This window comes from Coffea arabica, chromosome 8c (assembly GCF_036785885.1).
Source record: "Coffea arabica cultivar ET-39 chromosome 8c, Coffea Arabica ET-39 HiFi, whole genome shotgun sequence".
Taxonomy (NCBI): Eukaryota; Viridiplantae; Streptophyta; class Magnoliopsida; order Gentianales; family Rubiaceae; genus Coffea; species Coffea arabica.
Genome location: NC_092325.1, coordinates 37,825,722 through 37,851,986, shown reverse-complemented (window position 1 = coordinate 37,851,986; position 26,265 = coordinate 37,825,722). Strand labels below are relative to the sequence as shown.

Sequence of the window (26,265 nt, the reverse complement as noted above, 5' to 3'; positions counted from 1 at the left end):
AATACTAAATAGTCAGTGACGGGCTTTTTACTGACTCAAATGTCATTACTGTGCTGCCTAGACAAAAAGCATGTACAACTGCCAGAGAGTCTTGTACAACTTGAATTTTATTTGGTTGATTTCAAATGCAGCCATGCTGGAGAGCCCTGGAGGCCGGCCTCGCCGCATGATACCAAAACAGGCAAACAACTTCAAGATTTTTAAGATTTTTTGTCAAGTTGTCATTTGGGCTTGCTACCATGAAATGGAAAAGAGGAAGGTTCAGGAATACAATTCAGCCACTTCATTTGTGCTTGTGCTTACTCTTGCACACTTCTTGTCCTTTCTGACATTGTCTACTCTGTTTTTGTTCTTTTTTTTTTTTTACCTCAAAATGTTCATTTACGCATCATTGAATTCCTTGGATGGGGCATCCAATTATGTCTTGCTGTTGAACTTTAGCTCTGCTAGACATTTATCTAAATCAAGATCATTTGAATCCAAGAAAGAAGTGGGAGAATCGCAAATTTGACCTTGCTCCAAAGTATCTGCACCAATCTCACCCAGTGGCTTCCTAACAAAAGGTGTCCAAGTAGAGAAAGGGGCAGCTTGAATATCATCAATCCTCTTGTTTGTATCACGAACCCCATTGGTTCAAATGTGTCCTTCAACTCCGCTCATACTAATAGGATGGAGAAGCCAATGCATCATCAACCAAAGAAGGTCCAACTCTAGACTTTAATTGTTTCCTACTCCAGAGTCTTGCGCTGCTAGCTTCAGGGTTTCATCTTTAGACAAAAAAACTGCAGGCACCCCTTTGCGTTTGGAAGTCTGTTTATCCGCAAGGGAGAAAGCACCAGAGAGTCACCAAGAAAGTCGGCAAAAGACCAGCTAAAGGGGCTGTGGCTGAAGGGTAGCCATGAATGCAAAAAGAAAACCTTATAATACAAAAAATTTAATAGGGAAGAAGAGCTACCCTAAAATAATTTACCTCACCATTTTACGGCGAACTTTCAGTTGAAACAACAACAATGAAGATAGGGTGATCTGATTTCCAAAAGCCGAAAAACATCCTAAGCTTTTGCTTGTTCATGCCCATTACATATTCTCCCAAGACATACATGTATAATAAGAGACGGTACAAAATTTAATTAAATGAGGTCCAAAGCTATCTCCAAAAGCCAAAATTGTAAAAGAGAAATGCAAATTAAACATCAGAACTTTCAGGTTCAATCCATGATAGATCAATATCCACATCGCCGATGTCTTAAATGTTCCATCAGAAAAGGAAACTAATAGTCATCCTTCAAGGCCTTTCTTTAGTCATATGGAATTTGAATGTATGCCGCATCGCATACAAATGGAATGTCAGCATACATTCCAGCAAGGGCACACCTCATGGACTCTAAAACCGTAAACAGGTAAGCAAATGCAACAGCAGTCCAAAAGTGCATTCCAATCTTTCCCCAGTATACAGAAAGAGGCATCCAGCGGCTCACAGTGCCAATAACCTGCAGAGCTATCTCAAGAAGCATGCCCATCACCACATGGAATCTGAAGAAATGAGGCCACTCTTTTCTCCTAACAACTCCTAGATATGCAACGAAAAAATATGCCATCAGAAACCAACTTGGCAACCTCCCTATGGCTCCCAAAAAAGGGTATGTTAAAAACTCAAAATCCTCCAAGAAGGGATGTAGATGATATGCCGTCTCAGCATACATCCATGTTTCATGTAGAGGCATCAGATAAGGGAGGCATGCCAAAGTTCTCCACCACCACCTGGGCTTCTTGGTCATAGAAGGGTATCTATAGCTGTAAGGAACATCATCCTTTGCTGCCCTTGGAGGTCGAAAAAACTGGCGGCGCTTAGGTAACCTAGGTACAGCATGTGATAGCCCACCTAGTTCACTATTTAACAGTGGTGATGAAGCAAAAGAAAGACTGAGAATCTGAATTCCTGAAATGACCAATCAGAACAATATTTAAGAAAATGATTAATAGAGATGAAAACTATAATAGAATTAAAAACATCTGATATAGCTAAGATAAGGCAAAAATATTCCACAATTAAGGACGAAAGCAAAGAGGATGGCTGCCAAAACAAAAATTCAAGGGCTCCAAAATCATTTGAACAATTGGCCACCATATTTTCAGAATATCAATGGTAGTTTTCTGGAGAGATTCTGCACACGAAAAGCCCATAGTCCATATGTACCATTAAATTCTAACCTGATCTGTCTTATAATGCAATAGCAACATACTATTTGTTTTCTAATTGCTCCCTTCAGGTGGTCAACACCAAAGTGCACAAGCATGTAGACTTTGATCGCTGGTGTACTAAATTGTTTGGACATGGGCAAACAACAGCGAAGCAGAATTACTTGAGATGGCAATGACTTTAATCGCATCTAGTTCTACTTCCACTTCAATCCAGTAAAGTTGATAGGTAGTAAGAAAAACTTTTCCCCCACAGTTCAATTCATAAAGACGGCAAGACTATATCTTGTTCGAAAAATATGAACTCAAATCTATACAGAAACTTAAGAGGGCCATCCAGCTACAGAGGCCCTTTAAGATATATGAGAAAAGGACAACTAAGAAAAATTACATAACTGAGAAATAAACAATTCCTTTACCTAAACATCAGCAACACAAAGCACAGGAGCCAACTGGTTTTATATCAAAATAAATAGGATAGAGATAATACTCTACGTATATGTTTATAAGCGACAAGGATGGATGATAAATAACCCTCAAAAGATAGACAGACACACCTTTCGAGCAGGATATACGGTTGTGATGAGGAGCCCAAGAACTTCCAGCACTCGCTAATACAACGTTGGGAGACAAACAAGGGATGCCTGAAGATGCTAACCTATAAGACTTCAGATTACATGCCATGTAAGGCATAGAAGCATCTCCAGGGTTCAAACGGCATCCATCTAAAATCATATTCAGTTACCTTGTAAAGGTCTACAATCAAGAAAGTGAAAACATTTCACACACTTCAATATGACAGAAAAAATGAAAATTAAATTCAAAATCAGAAAAATAGAAGCAAAGTGGAAGACTTTTCTTTTCTCATGATATTACTACAGTAACAAGAAATTGACGCACATAAACCTCCAAGTAAACCCATAAAAGAAGACTGCTTAATAAATCACAGAAGAATACTTAGAAAATTGAGCACTTTGGACTGAAAGGTCACTAGAAGGGAAGAACAGATAATTGTGCGTGTGCACCACATGTAGATCCTAAGTAGATGCCTTCACAAACTCTTAATAGATATTACAACAACTTAAAACTTTGAAGCAGGATCAAAAACTCATCCACCTTTCAATACCTTCTACTGACGATTCACTCCGTCACTTTTCACAATAGTGATTACCAGAGCTTTTCAAAACATTAAGGAAAAGTGGGTGCATATCCATCTAGTTTTGAAGATTGTACTTGAAAATTTACTACATTCCAATAATTCATTGCAAGCATTTTTATTCATATCAACCGTGATTACCAAAGGTCCAAAACCCAATGGCTAAATCAATGAGCTATGCAGCTGAGCCTCAAACAAATCTTCCACGGGCTGGGTCTAATACGTAAATTGGGCAAACAATATCCTCATCTAATGCATTTTCAGGCTTCCCAAATGACTTTCTGTCTAAGCATTTTATGTCTGCATTTCCAGAAAAGTCACAGAATAATCTCAAAACAAAGTAAACAAAAAAACCATTTTTGGTTGAATTTCCCCGAATATGATAATCCCAAAACCACAAATATGAATTACCAGTCCTGATCCTATCTTTCCATACTAATTACAATGCAAAATAAGAGAAGCACAATATTTCGTAAAAAACAAACAGCCAAAATTTTCACACATTTAACAAGAATGTACAATCTTTGCCAATTTCTGCAAATATAATACAATATTTAACCCCCCAAAAAAAATCCCCGTAAAACTCAAAACCCGTCAGTCAAAATCCAAAACCCAGTAAAGAACAAGTCCAAAAATCCCAAAATACAGGTTATAAAAAAAAAATTTGCACACTTGTCTGCTATTAGAAACCCTGTATATACCTGTAAGATTATAGTGGTATACAGAAATTCACACACTACCACACGAACACACACAGTAAGAAAGATAAATCGAAACAGAAATTTTACCTAAATGGAGAAAGAGCGTGGATTCATGGGAGTTGGGAGCGGGGAGAGTGGAGTGAAAAGGAGCCGATGGCGAGCTGAGAAACACAGGGTTTATGACTTTATCCAACCTCTCTCACTCTTCAGCTCAGCTTATTGTAGCTTTGGAAAATTAAGATCGGAAAATTGAAAAAAAAAAAAATAAAATTATTTCGGGTCGGGTCTAGACCCGGATCCGGACCGGATCCGTGAAATTATTGCGGGTATGGGTAGGGATTTAATTCCGTTTTTCGGATTCGGATCCGGATCCGTTTTGTCAAACAAAAAAACGGGTCGGATACGGAATATAGTATTCCGGCCCGTATTAGACCCGGATCCGGATATAAATGAATTAATAATTTTAAATATATTTATTTATCAATATAATTTGATTAGAGTGATGTATTTTAATAAAGTTAATTTGATTTCTTTTCTTATTTGGTTTTTTCTTTGCATTAGTTAAAAATTAGTTTACAAATATATTTTTTTTTCATTTTTATTAGAAATTATAAATTTTGCTAAATTTGTTCGGGTAGACCCGGATCCGGATCCGGGACCCGCCGGATCCGGATCCGGAACATAGAATAAAAGACCCGTCGGGTAAACGGGTCGGGTCCGGGTCCGGAATAGTAATTCGGGTCCGGATCCGAAATAATGAATTCCGGCCCGGACCCGACCCGTTGACAGCCCTACTTGAAGTCATGTTATTTCCTTGTTTTGCCCCACTGCTAAGTGCTACTACTACTTGCAAGTCACAACTCCTCTCTCTCTCTCTCTCTCTCTTGGCTTTTTTAAAAAAATTAAAAATTTTTTTTATTAGAAATACACTAATAAGTTGACATTTCTGCCGTTTCACTTTTGACGTGTTAGATGTTTTTAGCCAGAGGATGAATAAGTTGAACGAAATATTAATTTGAGTTGAAAATTTTGTTTGAGAAGATTAACATTAGAATGTTGAAAAACGAAAAATGAAAAATTCTTTTTGTCAATAAGTTAGACTGTATCACTATAGTTAAAATAAAAAATTAGCATTTAGATTTTGTTTGCTTTTTTTTTAAAAAAAAAAAAAAATCATAGTGTAACACTTTCTGATATATAATGTACCATTTTAACATAAAAAAAGATGATTAGAAAATAAAAAAGTGACTTGTAGTTTTAGTTTCATTCTTTATTTTCAAGTGTTTGCATTTTTAATGCTTTGAGCATTACAACATCTTCGTTCTTAACCTTTAAGGATCAACTTTTTTGGAGACTATCGCTTGGAGATAACACTTGAAACAAGGAAATAAATAAGTAAAAATGAAAATAAAAGGACTAGGAAAAACTCCAAAAGAAAGGCAAGGAATAAAACAACGGAAAAAAGTTGTTTTTTTTTTTTAAAGTGAGAGTACATGTAACCCACAATGGTGGGATCAATACAAATTGATTACAGCCAACAATTAAGGTTTGCGTTTGATAAAACTGAAGTTTGAAATATGAAGTTTGAATATATTAAATTAATGAATTGTTAAGTACTAAATCTAATACATTTGAGTACATATTATATTAAGCGATAAGTGAATAACTTATCACTTATTCTTTGAAGCAAATTTTACTTAAAAAATTCAGTATCACTTAATTAATTTAGATATTCAATTTTTAGTTATCAAATGCATCTGAACATATTTAGATCTGAACCAATTAAATTTAAATGCTGATTATGTTATTAATTAGGGCCTATGTGATTAACAAAACAAGAATACAAACTAATGCATAGATAGTGAGATGATAACTAACATAAAGTTAGATAAAAATTTACATTTAATGAAACTTGAATCCAAGACTTTTAATTGATCACAACCTAAAACTTTTGGTTCCTGGAATTCAAAAAGAATAAAATATGCTAGAGAATTTAATTGAGAGAAATTTAAACATGGAGTTTTAACTTATACTTTTTCTTTCTTAAACTCTCAAGCGAGATCTAACTCATTAGAGACTGAAATTCTTACCTCATGTAAACTTTTTTATTAATCAATGCAGTAATTGTATAAGGTGGAATATCGTGTAAAATGGCCCTCCAACTTCTTGGCTAGAATTGTTCCAATTCAAGTTTCACTGCTTTATATGTTGTAGCCCCATACATAGAGATCCAAATATCTCTACTTGTGCTGTTAACGAATTATAATTATTTGTATTGATCCTATTGCAGAGGCCCCGTCCTGAGCCTAAGCACGTGGCAGCTCAGGAAGGTCGGAGTTGGGCCTCGGCCCCAGGCTCCTGACAACCGTCCTGGGGCACACCACCACTAGGGCTCCGAGAGGTTCTAGGAAACAATCCCACAGAGGGCGGGGAGAATCCCCCTTAGCGCGGGATTGAGGTTATCTCGGGCCGGTCCCGAAACATACGGAGGTCGGACTCACAAGCAGGTATAAATGGTAACGCACACCAACTACACAAGGTACGCTCATTATCAACATACTACTCTCGACTCTTTATTTCCCGAGAACTTCCCTTACCGGAAAACTCACTTAACCATCGGAGTGCTCTCGGGGACAACCTCGGGACCCCCTGGTTAGACCACTCTCTTGTTTGCTTTGCAGGCTTGGGACACGCTCTTTTCATCAGCACGCCGAGCTCATCAGGTCAGCTCGGTCAGGGGAATCTCAGCGCTTTTTCAGTTGGCGCCGTCTGGGGGAACCGAAAGGTAAAGTGTAGTTGTGTTGATGGCAAGAACGCGTTCCAAGCGAACCGTGGAGACCACCGATCCCGGAGCTGGCGAGGGATCCTGGCGAAGGGAGACCGAGGCTGCACGGGACGCCTGGGACTCAGCCCTTTCAGGGGAACGGAGACAAAAGATCCTTCAGTTTGTGTCGGAGAACTTCCCCATGCTTGAAGACATGATCCGACAAGTGAAGGAGGGAGGCGAAACCGAAGGTGCACAGATCTCCAAGACGAAGAGGAAGGAGAAAGAATCACCCCCGACCCCTCGAAGGATGAGTCACGGGACCAGCCCCTCCAGAAGGAAACGGCCACGGACTCCCCCTCGCCCGTGAGTCTCAGTGGTCGGAGATAGCGAGAGGTACTCCCACGACCGGTCTGTGGGGAGTAGACCGAGAAACCGCTCCCCGCGGAGGCCTGCGCGGAACGAGCCTGAACGCTCCTCTGACCGATCTGTCAAGAGCCGGCCGCGCAATCTTTCCCCGTGGAAGCCTGTTCGAGACGAACTCGAGCAGATCTTGCGGCCGCAATTGTACGAGGACAACTATACCACCTCGCCCTTTACCCGGAGATAGAGGACTACCCACTGCCCCAGAGGTTCAAGATCCCGAACATTGAGCTGTATAACCCTTCAACCGACCTGGAAGACCACCTCTCGGTCTTTCTGACGCACATGCGTCTGCAAACCGTCGCGGATGAAATCCGCTGCAAAACCTTCCCCATGTTTCTGAAGGAAAAGGTTCGGCTCTGGTTCCAGGGTTTGGCACCGGGGTCCATACGAAATTTCCCCGAACTGGTCAGGCAGTTCGTCGCCCAATTCGTCTCTTCAAAGACTTATTCGAAAAACGCGATCCACCTGATGGCGATCAGGCAGAAGTCGGACGAGTCACTGAGGAATTTCATGACCCGTTTCAACACGAAGAGCCTGCAGATCAGGGACAAGGATGAAAAGGTGGTCATGGCCGCCTTCACGAATGGGTTCAGGGCAGAGGAGCTCTTCTACAAACTAACCGAGAAGCCTCCCGGAGACCTGGAGGAGTTCTTGACTAGGTCGCACGCGGCCGCTAATGCAGAGGAGGCGGCTCGCCTGAAGAGAGAGTCAGATCGGGAGCTCGGAGATCGGAGAGAACGGGGAAACAGCCCCGAGAACAAGGATGGTCCGGCCAAGAAGAACGTTTTTGACCAACTCTCGAAGGAGAAAACCCCCGCTCCGCCACTGCTTCCGGAGAAAGGCTACACCCCCTGACTCGGCCCCGATCCCAGATCCTAGCCGTCATGGAGGCGGAGGATCTGGGAGAACGGCCGCCTAAGATGGGGACGCCTCGCAACAAACGGAATCAGGACCGGTACTGTGCCTTTCACCGTGACGTCGGGCACGACATGGAGGGGTGCAGGGCCTTGCGGAGGGATATCTAGGATCTGATCCAGCGCGACTTCTTGGGACGATTCGTGCGGCAAGATAGTCCAGACCAGGAGCCCGGACGCACCTACCGTGGAGACAGGGGCGAGGGCCAGCGTCGCGACCGCCCTGAGCGGTGCGACGTTCCTCTGGGAAGCTCCCTTGACCAGGACATCCAGAATCTAGTAGGGGTGATAAACACCATCGCTGGGGGTCCCACAGGGGGGGACAGTCATGCAGTTCGGAAGAACAGGTGACCTCCTCCCGAGGGGGATGATTCCCTGAAGCGGTTGCGCATGGACGAAGAGATCACCTTCGGTCCAAGGATGCGATTCCCCTAGCGTTCGGGAACCACGAGGCCATCGTGATAGACGTCACCAATAACTATCGGGTGAAAAAGGTGTACGTCGACCAAGGGAGCGCGGTGGACATCTTATTTTACAGGGTGTTCAAAGAGTTCGGTCTAGAGGACGGACAGTTGACCCCACCTCGAACACCCCTAATGGGCTTCATCGGGCCGCCTATCAACCCAGAGGGGATGATCACCCTGATGGTCACGGTAGGGCAGGCCCCCAAGTACCGAACCATCCCTGTCAATTTCGTGGTGGTCAAGCAACCATCCCCGTACAACGTGTTCTTGGGTCGGCTCGTTTTGAACGTCCTCCGGGCTATTCCCTTTTCGCTCCACCTCAGCGTCAAATTCCCCACCCCAGGGGGAATAACCGAGGTACATGGAGTTCCAGAAGTGGTTAAAGCCTGCTACTTGGTCATGCTCCGGGGATAGGAGAAGGTGGTCGCACAGGCGACCAGCCTGGAGTCCTACATCTCGGGGGAGGAGGCCTAACAGTTGGGCACCCAGGACGAGACTGAGGAGTTCCCCTTGAGGGAGAACCGGCCCGATCAGGTCCTCCGCATTGGCTCGTCGCTATCTTCCGAGGAGAAGGAGGGTTTAAAGGCCCTGTTAAGGGAATACTCCCAGGTCTTCGCATGGATGGTTGAAGACATGCCCGGGATTCTGACTGACCTGGCCGTCCACCACCTCAACGTGGATTCTCGCTTCAAGCCGGTTGTTTATCTCAATTCATATCTTTTGATGATTACAAAACAAATGGATGTTACTAATACTTTTTGTAAAGACCCTTTTCAGAAATGACACTAAACAGGTCAGTGGATTTAAAGCAAAAAGAAGATAAAAAAGGATGAAAAGTGCTAAGGAAGATGTCAGACGCACAAAAAGAGAGTATCGGACGTCCGACATCCTTTGAGTAACTTCGGACGTGTGAAGAACTCAGACTCGGACTTCTGAAGAAGACAAGCCAGGGCTTCTACGATTACTGATCACGATCGGACGCTCAACACCTGAGTATCGGACGTCTGACAAGCGTTGCTGTACTTCGGACGCAACACATTGGACGCATCGGCCGTCCGAAGGAATTGAAGAGGAACTTCCAAGTGTGCATCTTACCCTCGGACGCATGGTGATAGGGGATCGGACATCCTAAGAAATTCAAGAAAACTTCTAAAACTCATTGATCTCGTTCGGACGCATAAAAATTGAATATCGGACGTTCGATAGCACCAACGGCTAGTTGACTCTTCAGTTGCCTTCTATCCGTTGACAACATTAATTGAAGAATTTCTTGATCTCCTTTAAAAGGAAAAAAGTCAACCACCTCAGAGTAACTTTGTACATCAAGTCTACATCAAATCGTGAGTGATTCTAGTGTTAGAATACTCAAAAGGAACTCTTGTATTCTCAACTTGTGCAATTTTATTGTAACTTTTCAGGTGTGATATAGCTTCTTCAATAGTGTAGCATTGTGAGGGTTATCTGAGTATTTGTAAAACTTTCTTGCTTGACCAAGTGTGGTTTGGGACAAGAAAGAAGTGATTCTTCCCTTGTACACAAGATATTGGTTGCAAGTCTGTTCAACCTGAAGTAACTTGTTATATAAAGTGTATTTCAAACTCAAGTGGAGTTTGAAACCTGGTTTGTCTCTCTACTTCTGTTTACAGCTCTACTCTATAAACTGTTCATCTCTTCATCTCACGAACAACTGAGCTATCTTGTAATCTGATCCATTGAGTGATCTTCGAGAAAAGAAGGGCAGGCCAGAAAAAAAGTGACCTATATCTTATCTGGTTTTAGAAAACCTAATTCACCCCCCTCTTAGGTTGTCTTCGATCCTTACAATTGGTATCAGAGTTTGGACTCATAGAGATTAAGCTCAATCAGCTTGGGAGTAAAAATGAGAACCAACAATGCCATGTTCTTTGAGGGACAATCTGTCACTAGACCTCCAATGTTCAATGGGTTAAACTATGTGAGTTGGAAGGAAAGGATGATTATATTCTTACAATCCATTGATATTGAATTGTGGTTTATTGTTAGTGAAGGTCCATATGACGCGACTGTTGTTGATGAAATTACCTATAGGCTGAGACAAAAAACCAGAAATGAGTTGACTGCTGAAGATAGAACTCATCTCACTCTAAATGCTAAGGCTATGAATGTTCTATACAGTGTATTAGAGTCAAATGAGTCCATTAGAGTCAAAGGCTGCAGATCTGCAAAAGAAATTTGGGATAAGTTTAGAGAGATCCACGAAGAAAGCGAAAATATGAGAGAGCAAAAGAAATCCATTCTGGTTACCAAGTATGAATCTTTCAAGATGGAGTTTCATGAAAATATTGATAAAATGTATTGCAGATTTAATGATCTGATCAAAGATTTAGAGGTGCTTGAGAAGGAGTATTCTCTAGGTGAAAAGAACTAAAAAATTCTGAATGCTCTATCAAAGGACTGGGAGAGCAAAGTGACCGCCATCGAGGAAGCTAAAGATCTGAATACTTTATCCATTGAATCTCTGATTAACTCTCTAATCTCTTATGAACTAAAACTTAAATCTAAGATGCAGGATGAAGAAGACACCAAGGCAAGAAAGAATATTGCTCTGAAAGCATCACAAGACGAAGATGAAACAATTTCACAGGATGAAAATGATTTGGAAGGTGATGACAGTGATATTGCACTCATCACACGAGATTTCAAAAGAATACTTAACAAGAGAAAATTCAGGAAAGGTGGATCTAGCAATTCCTTCCCAAATCAGTCTAATGACTTTAGAAACAAAGGGAAACTGGAGTTCAACAAGAAGCAGACTGATAAGTGTTTCGAATGTGGTCAATCAGGATACTATGCAAATGAGTGTCCAATAAAGAAAAAGAAGGAGAACAAGGTTGAACGAAAACCAAAGTTCAACAATTTCTAGATCACCTGGAATGATTGCAACTCAGAAGGTGAAGTTGAGGAAGAAGAGGAATCTACTCAAGTGGCTTTCATGGCCATTGGTGATGATGAGATAACCTCTTGTACTTACCAAACTGATAGTGACAATGAATCTGATGATGATGTTAATAATTTGAAAGAATCTTATATTAAAAACAAAGAACTAAAATAGAAAATTAATTTTCTGATTCAAGACAATGCAAATCTTTTTCGACAAAACAAGTGTCTTAAGCATGAAAATGAAAACTTGAAAAGAACTGAAACTGATGTGCTTGCTGAACTCAACAAAAAGAAAAATTTTTGTGACACACTCAAAAGTGAACAATGTTGTCTAAGAAAAAGGATGGATGACTTATGCAAATTGTTACATCATATGAAACAGAACTGTCTTCAAAAGAATGACATTAAACCTCATCTTAACTCTCATCAAATAAAACTGAATCAAAACGCAAATGAGTTTGCTATCCATAGGAGAAGGCAAGTCAGATTCATTAAACCAATTCGTTTGATTGATCCAATGTCAGTATGTAATTTCTGTTGCCACTTTGGTCACATGAATAGCAACTGCTATGTTAAGAAAAACATGAAAAATAGCATGAGATGTATGTGGATGGTTAGACATAATGCTAACTCTCAAGGACCCAACATGTAAAGGGTACCAAGTATTATCTTGTGGTTTTGTGTGTAGGTGAACCTGAATACTACTGCTAAAGAATCAAAATGATTTATTGATAGTGGATGTTCAAAACATATGACGGGTGATGCATCTCACTTCATTAAACTCAAGCAAAAAGCAAGTGGAAAGGTAACGTTTGGATATGATAACCAAGTCAAAACTGTTGGTATTGGTGATGTTGGTAAGAATGGTCAAACCTTTATCCACAATATTCTTCTTGTTAACAATTTGAACTACAATTTATTAAGTGTTAGCCAACTGTGTGATAGGAATCTGCTGGTACTGTTCAAGAAACTTGAATGTCTCATTTCTGACTCAAAGTTCAATATTGTTTTCAAAGGAAAAAGAGTTAATGATATCTATGTAGTTGTCCTTGAAAAAATTGATTCCTCCTATCTCAAATGTCTCAAAGTTGCAAATGAGGACCCATGGTTGTGGCATAAAAGGCTTTGTCACTTCGATATGGATTTGCTAAAAGAAATTTCTAAAAAAGATCTTGTTAGAGGTCTCCCAAAAATCAGATTTGAAAAGGACCGGATATATGATGCTTGCCAATTTGAAAAACAAGTCAAGGTATCTTTTAAACCCAAGAAGTGTGTTTCTACTTCAAAAGCACTAGAACTTTTACATCTTGATCTGTTTGGTCCTACACAAACTACAAGTCTTGGTGATAAGAGATTCTGTTTTGTTGTTGTTGATGATTATTCCAGATATACATGGGTAATGTTTCTTGCACATAAAGATGATGCTTTCAAGAACTTTGGTCACTGTTTGCTAAAGTTCAGAACTTGGTTGGCTTGAAGATTATCAAAATTAGAAGTGATAATAGTACTGAATTTCGTTTTTGTGGCTTTCCAGATTTTTGTGATAACAATGGCATCACACATGAATTCTCTATTGCTAGAGTCCCCCAACAAAATGGTGTTGTGGAAAGAAAAAATAGAACTCTCCAAGAGACTGTTAGAACCATGCTTAGTGAATGCAATTTACCAAAGTATTTTTGGGTTGAAATCATAAACACAGCCTGTTATACCATGAACAGATTTCTCTTAAAACCAATCCTGAACAAAACTTCCTATGAGCTCATGTTTGAAAAAAGGCCTGTTGTTGGTTACTTTAAAGTTTTTGGTTGTAAATGTTTTATTTTGAACATCAAGGAACATCTTGAAAAGTTTGATAAGAAATCTGATGAGGGAATTTTCTTGGGATATTGTGAAAACAAAAGAGGCTTCAGAGTTTATAATAGTAGAACACTGGTTATAGAGGATGCAATACACATTACTTTTGATGAATCTAACGGTGACATTTCCATGAGTTGTGGTGAAAATGATGATATAGGTGTTCAAGAAGAATTAAAAAAGTTAGCAATCAATGATCATGGCTTTGCTTCACCAGAAACTGATTTAAAGGATACTGATACACAGGACAGTCCAACTGGAGAAGCGAATGACAGAGATACCACTACTCCTAATGATCTTCCAAGAACCTGAAAATTTGTCCAGAACCATCCCAGGGAGCTTATAATTGGTGATCCATCTGAAAAGGTCAGAACTCGTTCTTCTAGACATCTGGTAGATAACCTTGCTTTAGTATCACATTTTGAACCTAAAAATATTGTTGATGCATTGAATGATGAGCACTGGATTTTAGGTATGGAAGAAGCGTTAACCCAATTTAAAAGAAATAAAGTTTGGACACTGGTTGCTAGACCATAAAACCATCCTATCATTGGCATAATGTGGGTTTTTAGCAACAAAATGAATGAAAAAGGGGAGGTTGTTAGAAATAAAGCCAAGCTGTTGGCTAAGGGATACACCCAAGAAGAGGGAATAGACTTTGATGAATCCTTTGCACCCGTAGCTAGGCTGGAGTCCATTAGAATGTTTCTAACATTTGCATGTTTCAAGAATTTTAAATTATTTCAGATGGATGTTAAAAGTGCCTTCTTAAATGGCTTTATAGATTAAGAAGTCTATGTTGACCAACCTCCTGGTTTTGAAAATAAATCTTATTCAAATCATGTTTTTAAACTCTCAAAAACTTTATACGGATTAAAACAAGCTCCTAGAGCATGGTATGAACGTTTGAGAGGTTTTTTTGATTGAAAATGATTTTAAAAGGGGCATTATAGATACTACACTTTTCACAAGATAAAACTCACGAAACCTTTTAATTGTGCAAATATATTTGGATGATATCATATTTGGTGCTACTAATGAGAGCTTGTGCAAGGATTTTTCCATCATCATGCAAAAAGAATTTGAGATGAGCATGATGGGAGAGTTGAACTTCTTTCTTGGACTCCAAGTGGTTCAAATCCAAGATGGAACATTTATAAATCAAGCAAAATACACCAAGGAGCTGCTGAAAAGATTTGGAATGGAAGATTAAAAGCATGTTGGAACACCTATGTGTACCTCTACCAAATTTGACAAAGATAAGGAAGGTACAAAAGTTAAGGAAAAGAAGTACAGAGGTATGATTGGAAGTTTACTTTATTTAACTGCCAGTAGGCCTGACATCATGTTTGCTGTATGCTTATGTGCTCGATTTCAATCCTGTCCAAAGGAATCACACTTGAATGTGGTAAAAAGAATTTTAGATATCTTAAAAGAACCTTAAACTTTGGCTTGTGGTATCCAAAATGTCATGAACTTCCCTTATGTGGATTCTCTGATGCTAATTTCGGTGGTTGTAAAATAGATAGGAAAAGTACTACTGATATATGCTACTTTTTTGGAAATTATTTGGTATCTTGGTTTAGTAAAATACAAAATGCTATCTCATTGTCCACTACTGAAGCTGAATATGTTGCTGCTGGTGCTTGTTGTGCTCAATTGTTATGGATGAAAAATACATTGAATGATTTTGGTTTAGTGTATGAATGTGTACCTAAGTACTGTGACAACACTAGTGCAATTAATCTGACAAAAAATCCCATTCAGCACTCTTGGACTAAGCACATTGATATAAAGCATCATTTCATTCGTGATCTTGTCTCAAAGGGAGTAATTCGTGTTCAGTTTGTTTGTTCTAAAGAGCAAATCGCTGATATCCTCACAAAAGCTCTTCCACTGAATCAATTTGTGTTCTTTAGAACAAAACTGGGCGTTTCAGAAAAAATATTCTAAGTTTTGTTTCTGGTCAATCTTTATCGGACGTCCGATGAATTGGAACGGACGTCCGACAGTGTTCTTCATCTAGTTTCAGAAAAACCCTGGTTCGGACGGTTGTGTCGGACGCTTCACTTCGTTCGGACGTCCGACACTAAAAAATTGAACCCTATAAGGCAGTTATCCATTCTTTCCAGTTCATTCTCTTCCATAGTGTCGGACGCAACCTTTCAGTTTCCTGTCATATTTGAAATTCAAATTCCTCTCTCATCAATCCAAGTTCCAAGAAATTGACTCAACCAACTCTATTACACCTCTATTGATCATTAACCACTCATAAGAATCACTCCTAACCCCCAACTATCCCAAAACTCTCAATTTACATACGAAACCCTAACTTCACATAATTCTCTCCTTGCGACATTTTAGTGCATTTTAGTTGGCTCATACTGCACTCTTCATCTATACACCACATTCTGCGTCAAAAACCATATCCACATTGCATCATGGTTAGAATCAGAGGAGGATCTACTAGTGCCGGACGGTCCTTTAGGCTTAGAGATGAGAATATTGAAATTGTGGAACCATCTACTGAGGCACCTAAAAAGAAGATGGTGACCCGTGGTGGTAAAGTAAAGCAAACTGCCCAAAGAAAACTGGTTACTCCAACTGGTGAATCATCTGATGAGCAGATGGAAGGGCAGAACTCTGAAGGGAACATTGTTGGTGGAAATGAGGAAGCAGAGCAGACTATCTAGGGTGATGAAACTGTCACAAGGTCATCTGGAAAAGAAAAGAGAACTGCAAAAAGGAAGAGCACTCCCTAATCCAAGAAAAAGCCATCTGCTGATCCCTCTGTTGATCAGCAGAATGAGGGAAATACTGCTGAGAATCAGCAAACACCTGAACCCTCCACCAGGAAGTCTCCAAGGACAAGATCTGAAACTCAAAATGTGGAGGCATTTGCCACACAAACCTCGAAAGGGAAACGCTCTAGAAAGAATCCAGTATCTCAGCCCGTAACAGAACCAACTCCTCTTCCAAAATTCATTGATGATGAAATCAGAGACAGATATGAGTTAGTCTCTCAAAAAAGGTTCATCATCTAAAGGCTCATCCTTCCCAACGAATTTCGTAAGCTTGATCTTGAACCTGTTATTAAACTGTTTGAATTCCAAAAATAGGTTCATCTTCTGACCATTCCTAATACCTTTTACCCTGACATGCTTTATCAGTTCTTTGCTAATTTTAGAAAGGGTAACTCACACACAGAACTCATCTTTAGGGTCAACTCTGTGAACATCACCTTAACACCTGACATTGTAAACTCCATTTTGAAAACAAAGATTGAAGATGGTTACAAAAGAAAAATTGCAAACTTCTTTTCGTATGAGGAATTCCCTTCTGCCTATCATCATTTTTACAATACTAAACTCATGACATATTTTCAAACAAAATTCAACACTCCTGCTGAGGCAAGATTAGATGATCTCAGTCCTCAAAATCTGATCATCTTCACCATCATTTCAAATCTGTTGGTGCCAACTGACGGCCACAGAACAGATGCAAACAAAATGGAACTCTATCTTTTCTACTGTTTTGTTGAAAAAATCCGTATTGACTTTGATTTTGTGATGTGCAAGTTTCTGCTCAAAATTAGCACTGATAGTTGTAGAAAGTTCTCTTATGGTAAATTTCTGAATCCTATCTTTGCTCAGTTTAAAATACTTTTTTCTGGAAAATCTCCCAAAAACAGTGCTTCAACAGTTTTTTCGAAAACTTATTTTGAAAGAAAGAACTTAAGATTTTTTGATGGCCATTGGTGCTATAAGGAGACTGTGACTGAGTCTAGAAGGAAAAATTTTCATGAAACCCTTGTCACTCCTAGGATTTCTCGTGATCAGTCAGACTATGTTTCTCCTTTCACCATTCATTCTAGAAAGTCTGCCAGCAAGTCCTTATCTTCCAATTCTGAAGTCATATCCTTGCTTGAAGACCTCAAACAGCATGTCTTGCTTATTGAAGATGGTCTCATGATGACCATGACCCCTGCTCAACAATCCTCCTTCATTGAAAAAAGAAACCTTCTTGTCCTTCCAATACCTGAAAATAATGCAAATGTTCATGGGAAAGAGCCAAGACCTGAGCCCACATGGCCAACTACTGGTACTGAGACCACACCAGCTTCCAGTTCTCAACCCAAGGATATAGGGAAGGCTCCAATAACTGAGGAAGCATATGAAGATGATGATGAAGAAACTGAGGAAGAAGAGAACCCTGAACAGTTTCGTCTGGCCAGGAGGTGGCCTGGATCATCTAAAATCACCATCTTGGCACTACTAGGTCACTGCACCTTAATCTAGGACTATAGTTCGTCTTTTGCATTGCAAAACGTTTCGTATGCTATGTACTAAGTGTTGTACTCCTGGTTTGTACAACTGGATATTTTCTACGGTTTATGGATGTTATGACTAAGCGTTTGTTATGAATGTTTGTTATGGATGGTTGTTATGAATGGTTGTTTGTTATGGAATCTGCTAAATGAATGTGTTTGTTATGAATGTTTCTGTTGATTCCAGATTTTGCTGAACATGAATGAATTTTGCTGATATTATCTGATTGAAAAATCCGTGTTATCAAATTGCGTGTTATAGTTAATGTTTCTGTTGGATCGTACTGATGTTATCTGATGCTGCTGGTATCAAAACTGATACCCACTTTTGTGATGATAAAAAGGGAAAGAATTGGATTAGCACTGATGGTGTAGAGTAACTAGTTAGGGGGAGTCAGTTTCAGGGGGAGTTGCGTTTCTTCCTGTATACTCATGCACCTCGTTAGGGGGAGTTGTTATACCCCAATTCGTATATTTTTGTTCTATCCAAATGTTTTGTTATCATCAAAAGGGGGGGAGATTGTTTATCTTAATTCATATCTTTTGATGAGTACAAAATAAATGGATGTTACTAATACTTTTTGTAGAGACCTTTTTCAGAAATGACACTAAACAGGTCTGTGGACTTAAAGCAAAAAGAAGATAAAAAAGGATGAAAAGTACTGAGGAAAATGTCGGACGCACAAAAAGAGAGTATCGGACGTCCGACATCCTTTGAGTAACTTCGGACGTGTGAAGAACTCAGACTCGGACTTCTGAAGAGGACAAGCCAGGGCTTCTACGATTACTGATCACGATCGGACGCTCAACACCTGAGTATCGGACGTCTGACAAGCGTTGCTGTACTTCGGACGCAACACATTGGACGCATCGGCCGTCCGAAGGAATTGAAGAGGAACTTCCAAGTGTGCATCTTACCCTCGGACGCATGGTGATAGGGGATCGGACATCCTAAGAAATTCAAGAAAACTTCTAAAACTCATTGATCTCGTTCGGACGCATAAAAACTGAATATCGGACGTTCGATAGCACCAACGGCTAGTTGACTCTTCAGTTGCGTTCTATCCGTTGACAACATTAATTGAAGAATTTCTTGGTCTCCTTTAAAAGGAAAAAAGTCAACCACCTCAGAGTAACTTTGTACATCAAGTCTACATCAAATCGTGAGTGATTCTAGTGTTAGAATACTCAAAAGGAACTCTTGTATTCTCAGTTTGTGCAATTTTATTGTAACTTTTCAGGTGTGATATAGCTTCTTCAATAGTGTAGCATTGTGAGGATTATTTGAGTGTTTGTAAAACTTCCTTGCTTGACCAAGTGTGGTTTGGGGCAAGAAGGAAGTGATCCTTCCCTTGTACACAAGATATTGGTTGCAAGTCTGTTCAACCTGAAGTAGCTTGTTATATAAAGTGTATTTCAAACTCGAGTGGAGTTTGAAACCTGATTTGTCTCTCTACTTCTGTTTACAGCTCTACTCTATAAACTGTTCATCTCTTCATTTCACGAACAACTGAGCTATCTTGTAATCTGATCCATTGAGTGATTTTCGAGAAAAGAAGGGCAGGCCAGAAAAAAAGTGACCTATATCTTATCTGGTTTTAGAAAATCTAATTCACCCCCCTCTTAGGTTGTTTTCGATCCTTACACCGGTGAAGCAGAAGAAGAGGAGCTTTGCCCTAGAAAGGAACGAGGTGATCCGGAGGGAGGTCGACAGGCTGCTGGAATCCAAAATCATCCTAGAGATGTATTACCCGACCTGGTTAGCTAATCCTGTCCTGGTGAAGAAGGAGGACCAGTCCTGAAGGATGTGCATGGAATTCACGGATCTCAATAAGGCCTGTCCAAAGGATTGCTTTTCCCTGCCAAAGATCGACAGGTTAGTGGATTCTACTGTGGATTTTGACGTTTTGTGTTTTCTGGATACTTTCAAGAGATACCACCAGATAGAAATGGCCGAGGAAGACCGGGAGAAGACCTCCCTCATCACTAAGGAAGGAACTTACTGCTACCGGACCATGCCATTCGGGCTAAAAAATACTGGAGCTACCTACCAGCGCCTGATCAACAAATTGTTCCAGAATCAGATCGGCAGGAGCATGGAAGTCTACGTGGATGACATGATTGTCAAAAGCCGAACTGACCAGCGGCTCATCCCCGACCTGAGGGAGATCTTGAGTATCCTATGGGAGAGTCGGATGCGACTGAACCCGAAGAAATGTACCTTCGGAGTTAGGTCAGGCAGGTTCCTAGGATTCTTGGTGTCCCGAGAGGGGATCCGAGCCAACCCGTATAGGCTCCAGGCCATCCTTGACATGGCCCCTCCGAGGAATATAAAGGAGATCCAGCGGCTCACGGGAAGGATGGACGCCCTGAATAGATTCCACTTGCGCTCCGCGGTGAGGGGGCTACCCTTCTTTCGAATTTTGAAAGCACCTAAGGACTTTCAATGGATTGAGGAATGCCAGAAAGCTTTCGTCAACCTAAAGGCCTACCTGGCTGAGTTGACTGCTCTGACCGCCCCGGAGTAGGGAGAAACTCTGTTCCTATACTTATTCGCTTGCAATGAGGCCGTTAGCGCGGTTTTGGTGCGGGAGGACAAGGGAGCTCAGAGGCCAATGTACTACGTCAACCGTGCTTTACAGGGGCCGGAAACGCGGTACACACCGGCAGAGAAATTAGTCATCGCCTTGGTGCATGCCGTCCGGAAACTTCGACCTTATTTCCAGACCCACAACATTGTTGTCTTGACGAATCAGTCCTTATGGCAGATACTCACGAAACCTGAGGTCTCGGGTAGGATGACCAAGTGGGCCGTCGAATTGGTCGAGCATGACATCAGCTATCAGCCCCGTACTGCTATCAAAACTCAGGCCCTGGCAGACTTCCTTGCTGAGGGGGCAAGTTTGTCCATAGCTGAACCAAACTCTCCGCCCACGGAGGTACGGCAGGAAGAGCCGTGGGTACTGTTCGTAGACGAGGCCTCAAGTAACGAAGGGAGCGGTGCCGGAATGCTGCTCACCTCGCCCACTAGGGAAGAGCTGACCTACGCACTTCGATTTGACTTCCCGACGTCCAACAATGAGGCCGAATACGAGACCCTATTGACAAGGTTGCGGATAACCCACCAGATGGGTGTAACTGCGATCAAAGTCCGGAGCGACTCTCAGTTCGTAGTCAACCAAATCCGCGGGAAGTACGAGGCCAAGGAGAACGTCATGAAGAAATATTTGTCTAAGGTACGGGAGGCGAGAGTCCTGTTTGACATTTTTGAGATCGAGCGGGTGCCGAGATCACAGAACAAGCGGGCGGACGCCCTGTCGAAATTGGCGTCCTCCTCGTTTGCCCACTTGAGCAAGGAAGTCCTGGTGGAGGTGGTCAAGCTGAAAAGGATTGACCAGGTCCATGTCTTGGCTATAGACAACCCGGCCTCTTGGATGACCCCCATCGCGGATTTCCTCAACTCGGGTGCCCTCCCTGAGAACAAAATCGAGACCCGCCGACTGCAGTTCAGAGCTGCTAAGTACGCCTACGCTGGGGGGACCCTCTATAGGAGGTCGTATCTGTCTCTCTGGCTAAAGTGCGTGACTCCTGAGGAATGCGACTACATCTTCCGTGAAGTTCACGAAGACTTATGTGCAGCACATGTGGGATTCCGGCTGTTGGCCAAAAAGTGTATGCTCTTAGGCTACTATTGGCTCTCGGTGTTTCGAGATGCCGCGGCACTTGTTCAGAAATGTCGAGTTTGCCTGGTGCACGCCCTGCTGCGCCACCAGCCAGCTCGGAAAATGATTCCCATCCATAACCCATAACCCTTTGCTCAGTGGGGGATAGACCTCTTGGGGCATTTCCCTCGAGTCCCGGAGAGATACGAGCACCTCGTGGTGGCTATCGACTACTTCACAAAGTGGATGGAAGCGGAGCCTCTGGCCACTATCTCTGGAAAGGCAGTTCAGAAATTCTTCTGAAAAAACATAGTCTGCCACTTCGGGATTCCGCATGTCTTGATATCTGACAATGGGCGCCTGTTCGCCGAAAATCCCTTCAAGAATTGGTGCGCTGAGCTCGGGATCAACCAATATTTCACATCGGTCGGCCACCCCCAGGCCAATGGCCAGGTGAAAAACGCTAACCGAACCATTCTGCAAGGATTAAAGACTAAGTTGGAACTGGCCCAATCTAACTGGTTAGATGAACTCCCTAGTGTCCTCTGGGCTTACCGCACTACCCCCAGGACGGCCACTCGCTAGACCCCGTTCTCCCTGACTTATGGGGTAGAGGCGGTAGTGCCCGCGGAGATCGGTCTCCCCTCGCCTCGGACACAGAACTTCGTTGCGCCAGCCAATGAAGAAGAGTTGAGTTGTAACTTGGACATGTTGGAGGCCAAGCGCGAGGAAGCGGCGAGACGGATGGCTAAGTACAAAAGCCAACTCGCCCGCTATCATAACGCAAAAGTACGGAGCACGCAGTACCAACCAGGAGACCTCGTCTTAAGAAAGAACTCTATCAGCCGAGTTCATAGTTCCAACAAACTTGACCCGAATTGGGAGGGACCATACAAGGTCCTAGAGGCGAGCCGAGTTAGGTACTGCAGGCTTGCGAAACTAGATGGAGTAGAGGTACCACGCATTTGACACTTCTCGAATTTGCGATTGTTCGTGAAATAGATTGGCCCAGAGTATCTTACTGTCTATCCTACACACAATAAATGTTCCACACACAAGTTCATCATTGAATAAATGTTCGACTTTCAAGTTTTAAGTTCATCGTTATTGATGCCGTTTAACTTTTAATTTCAAATCCTACACTAGCACACTCAGACAATGGTAAGTGTCCTAGTGGGGGGCTTGGATGATGAATGGTAATGAATAGAATGTCTTTAAAGTTGGTACCCGACCCGGGAGGTCGGCATGGTTTAAAACTTTAAAGTCTGGTGTTCGGCTCCGGAGGCCGGCACGTCATAAACTATTTTGATGCAGTTTGTTAAAATCCGGGAGTTCGACGTTCAACTCAGGAGGTCGGTATGGTTGTTCTGGAAGTTTGAAAGTGGGTGCTCGACCCAGGAGGTCGGCGTGGCTCAAAACTTTAAGATTTGAGAGTCGGAGGCTCGACCCGGGAAGTCAGCACACCGTGACTTACTTTGAAGCAGTTTGTTAAAGTCTGGGAGCCTGACGCTCGACCCAAGAGGTCGGCATAGCTGCCTTGAAGGTTTGATGTTCGACCCCGGAGGCCGACACGTCATAAACTATTTCGATGCAGTTTGTTAAAACCGGGGAGTTCGACGCTCGACCCAAGAGATCGGCATGGCTGCCTTGGAAGTATGGTGCTCGACCCAGATGGTCGGCACATCGCGACTTAATTTTAGATAATTTGTTGACGCTCTAGTTTATGGTCCTTGACAATTTAGTTGTTAATTTAAAGTTTAACAGATGCTCGACTCGGGAAGTCGGCATACGAGGAGAAGAAAATGGCAAATAGAGTCGGATGAAATTTGGCAACTCCTATTTATAGGGGGTGAAATGGGGGGAAACGGCTGTCTGAATTTGAATCGCCCCATGTGAACGCATTTAAGAGCGGTACGGAAACCGAAGAGACGCGATAACTGAAAGGACACGGGGGCAACTTTTTCAGTAACGACACTGTACCGGAGGTGACCACGGCAGAGCAGTGCGACGCTGAGCTCCCACGTGGCAAGGGTGTAGATTAGGTCTGCTTGGAAGCCCTACCTAATCTAATGGGCTAGTGCAGAGACCCCGTCCTGGACCTAGGCACATGGCAGCCCAGGAAGGTCGGAGCTGGGTCTGGGCCCCAGGCCCCTAACAACTGTCCTGGGGCACACCAGCACTAGGGCTCCGAGAGGCTCTGGGAAACAATCCTGCAGAGGGCGGGGAGAATCCCCTTCAGCGCGGGATTGAGGTTATCCCGGGCAGGTCTCGAAACGTACGGAGGTAGGACTCACAAGCAGATATAAATGGTAACGCACACCAACTATACAAGGTACGCTCATTATCAACATACTACTCCCGACTCTTTATTTCCCGAGAACTTCCCTTACCGGAAAACTCACTTAACCATCGGAGTGCCCTCGGGGACAACCTCGGGGCCTCCTAGTTAGACCACTCTCTTATTTGCTTTGCAGGTTTGGGACACGCTCTTCTCATCAGCACGCCGAGTTCATCAGGTCAGTTCGATCAGGGGAAACTCAGCGCTTCTTCAGTTCCCACGGTAATGAATAGAATGTCTTTAAAGTTGGTGCCCGACCCGGGAGGTCGGCATGGTTTAAAACTTTAAAGTCTGGTGTTCGGCTCCGGAGGCCAGCATGTCATAAACTATTTTGATGCAGTTTGTTAAAATTCGAGAGTTCGACGTTCCTGGAAGTTTGAGAGCCGGTGCTCGACCCAGGAGGTCGGTGTGGCTCAAAACTTTAAGATTTGAGAGTCGGAGGCTCGACCCGGGAGGTCGGCACACCGTGACTTACTTTGAAGCAGTTTGTTAAAGTTTGGGAGCCTGACGCTTGACCCAGGAGATCGGCATGGCTGCCTTGAAGGTTTGATGCTCGACCCCGGAGGCCAGCATGTCATAAACTATTTCGGTGCAGTTTGTTAAAATCGGGGAGTTCGACGCTCGACCCACGAGGTCGACATGGCTGCCTTGGAAGTGTGGTGCTCGACCCAGATGGTCGGCACATCGCGACTTAATTTTACATAATTTGTTGAAGCCCTAGTTTGTGGTCCTTGACAATTTAGTTGTTAACTTAAAGTTTAACAGATGCTCGACCTGGGAAGTCAGCATACCACTTTGGCTGCTCTATTTGGTGCTCGACCCGGGAGGTCGGCATATGGTCTTGATTGTTAGAGTTGGCGCAGGCGAGAATTGCAAATCGGGATTAGATGATTTCATTCGAATTACGTATATACAACCTATCTATTACAAAACCTGTCGAACTATAAAAGGAAAATGGAAAGGGTTTCTGGAGTGGTCGCTACCCTTAGGCGGACAAACCTCTTGCAGGTGACTGCTGTCAGGAGGAAAACACGGCAGCAGGTTTCACATGGAAAGAGTTTCTGGAGTGGTCGCTACCCTTAGGCGGACAAACCTCTTGCAGGTGACTGCTGACATGAGAAAAACACGGCAGCAGGTTTCATATACTGGGAGAGTTGGTGATGCTAGATATCCGCACCCTTCACACTGGGGAAGATATGCTTTCTCTCTACTCCAGATGGAGAGTTCAGTGCCCCTTCAGATATGAAAACCTGGCTATGTACAGCTCGATCCCCCTAAACATCCCTAAGCCACCGGCTCTTTCCCAAGAGCTCTGTCGGAAGTTTCGCCCTCCTCCAAGGGAACCTCCGCTAGGTTGGTCCCCACGTCGCTCCTGCCCACCAGGTCCTTCAGGGAATGCCCCTTGCAGTACCCATTGAAAAGCCAGTTCAGCTTCTCCTCAGCCGCGGGATTGTAGTCCTTGAAGTCAGCTAAGTTGAAGCTAGGCAGGTTAAGGCCCTTCACCTGGTCAAGGGCTCGCGTGAAGCCGACCTGGAGGATGGGTTGGTTGAGGAGGGCAACGTCTTCGGCAAACTGTTTGGAAGAGATGAACTCCCGAACAGCCTTCTTGCGCTCCCGGCTGACGGTGCCGGAGAGCTCCATAGCGTGGTCCTCCTTCAGCTTCACCACGCCCTTCTTCTCCTGGTCCAACTCGGACCGGGCGGAGGCGAGCTGGATTTGGGTCGCTTCCAACTCCTTCTCGGCCTTGCCCATCTTGGCCTTAAGGGAGTCTGCCTCCTTAAGGGCCTGGGCAAGCCTCTGCTCTGTCTCCCGATTCTTCTTCTGCAACTTCTCCAGGTCGGGAGACGGTTCGGAGAAGCGGGTCACCAGGGCGGTTCCAACGGCATTGGCTTGAGGTGAAGAAAGAAGAGGTTAGCACAGCGTGATTTAGCCGAAAAGTGGTGGTACAACTGGCCTAAACGGTAAGGAACTTACTTGAATTTGGGCGGTGAAGTACATATCTTGAAGCTCGGGCGGGCTGACGAGCTCCATCCACCTCTTGTCACGCGGAAGGACCGAACCCGTTACTAGCTCACGAGCCACCTCATGGAATTGGGCTCGGTCGTTAATAGACAGCCCTCAGGGGGGACAGAAGCGGCCGAAGTCGTGCATGGAGAGGGCCTGGCCTGGCTTCAGGAGGACGATGTGGCGGAAGTGCCACAAACTGGGGGGCGGCGTCTCCCGCGCGTGCTCCTCCGCGGACCCGACCCCCAAGTGGACCGGACCTGCATGAGGGGCGCCCCCCGACGTCAGCAGGAGAGGGGGCTGTGCTAGGGTGGGCGCAAGCCTCTTCTCGAGTTGAGGGGTTCCGTCCCCTCGGCCCCTCTTCTGTTCAGCCGCTTTCTTCTTGCTGGCGACCTGCTTGGAGGGAGAAGAAGAGTGAGATGCCTCCTTTTGGGGGCTCGAACTGCCCCCAGGAGCTGGGGAGGCCTTCTCGGCAGCTTCCTGCTACGGAGTCGGGGTGATCGGCTAGGAGGGCTCGCCCAACAACTTGGAAAGCTT

At 43.2% G+C, this 26,265-nt stretch overlaps 2 protein-coding genes across 3 annotated transcripts; one reads left to right on the top strand and one right to left on the bottom strand.

The window, feature by feature from the left end:
• Positions 1-996: 996 nt before the first annotated feature.
• On the bottom strand, positions 997-4,282 carry LOC113705244 (protein TIC 20-I, chloroplastic). 2 transcript variants are annotated; one of them, XM_027227033.2, is made up of 3 exons: positions 4,144-4,282; positions 2,757-2,955; positions 997-1,939 (listed from the first exon to the last, which is right to left on the bottom strand). In XM_027227033.2, exons 2-3 carry the CDS (start codon positions 2,932-2,934, stop codon positions 1,299-1,301), a joined length of 819 nt encoding a protein of 272 aa, XP_027082834.1. In that variant the 5' UTR covers positions 2,935-2,955; positions 4,144-4,282; the 3' UTR covers positions 997-1,298. The 2 variants fall into 2 exon arrangements, with proteins under 2 accessions (XP_027082834.1, XP_027082835.1); XM_027227034.2 differs by having other exon boundaries at positions 1,085-1,939; positions 2,757-2,924; positions 4,144-4,274.
• Positions 4,283-20,339: 16,057 nt separating this feature from the next.
• On the top strand, positions 20,340-24,576 carry LOC113706071 (uncharacterized). The gene is made up of 3 exons (XM_027227961.2): positions 20,340-21,396; positions 23,861-23,946; positions 24,490-24,576. The coding sequence occupies exons 1-3, from the start codon at positions 20,340-20,342 to the stop codon at positions 24,574-24,576; spliced, it is 1,230 nt and encodes a 409-aa protein (XP_027083762.2).
• The last annotated feature ends 1,689 nt before the right edge of the window (positions 24,577-26,265 follow it).

Coding starts and splice junctions, on each gene's coding strand:
- LOC113705244 (XM_027227033.2), bottom strand. CDS start 2,934: ATGATTTTAGATGGATGCCGTTTGAACCCTGGAGATGCTTCTATGCCT. Junction 1,940..2,756: donor CCGTATATCCTGCTCGAAAG/GTGTGTCTGTCT, acceptor TGGTCATTTCAG/GAATTCAGATTCTCAGTCTT.
- LOC113706071 (XM_027227961.2), top strand. CDS start 20,340: ATGTACTACGTCAACCGTGCTTTACAGGGGCCGGAAACGCGGTACACA. Junction 21,397..23,860: donor CCGGCTGTTGGCCAAAAAGT/GTATGCTCTTAG, acceptor TTTGCTTTGCAG/GTTTGGGACACGCTCTTCTC. Junction 23,947..24,489: donor GCGCTTCTTCAGTTCCCACG/GTAATGAATAGA, acceptor AAAGTTTAACAG/ATGCTCGACCTGGGAAGTCA.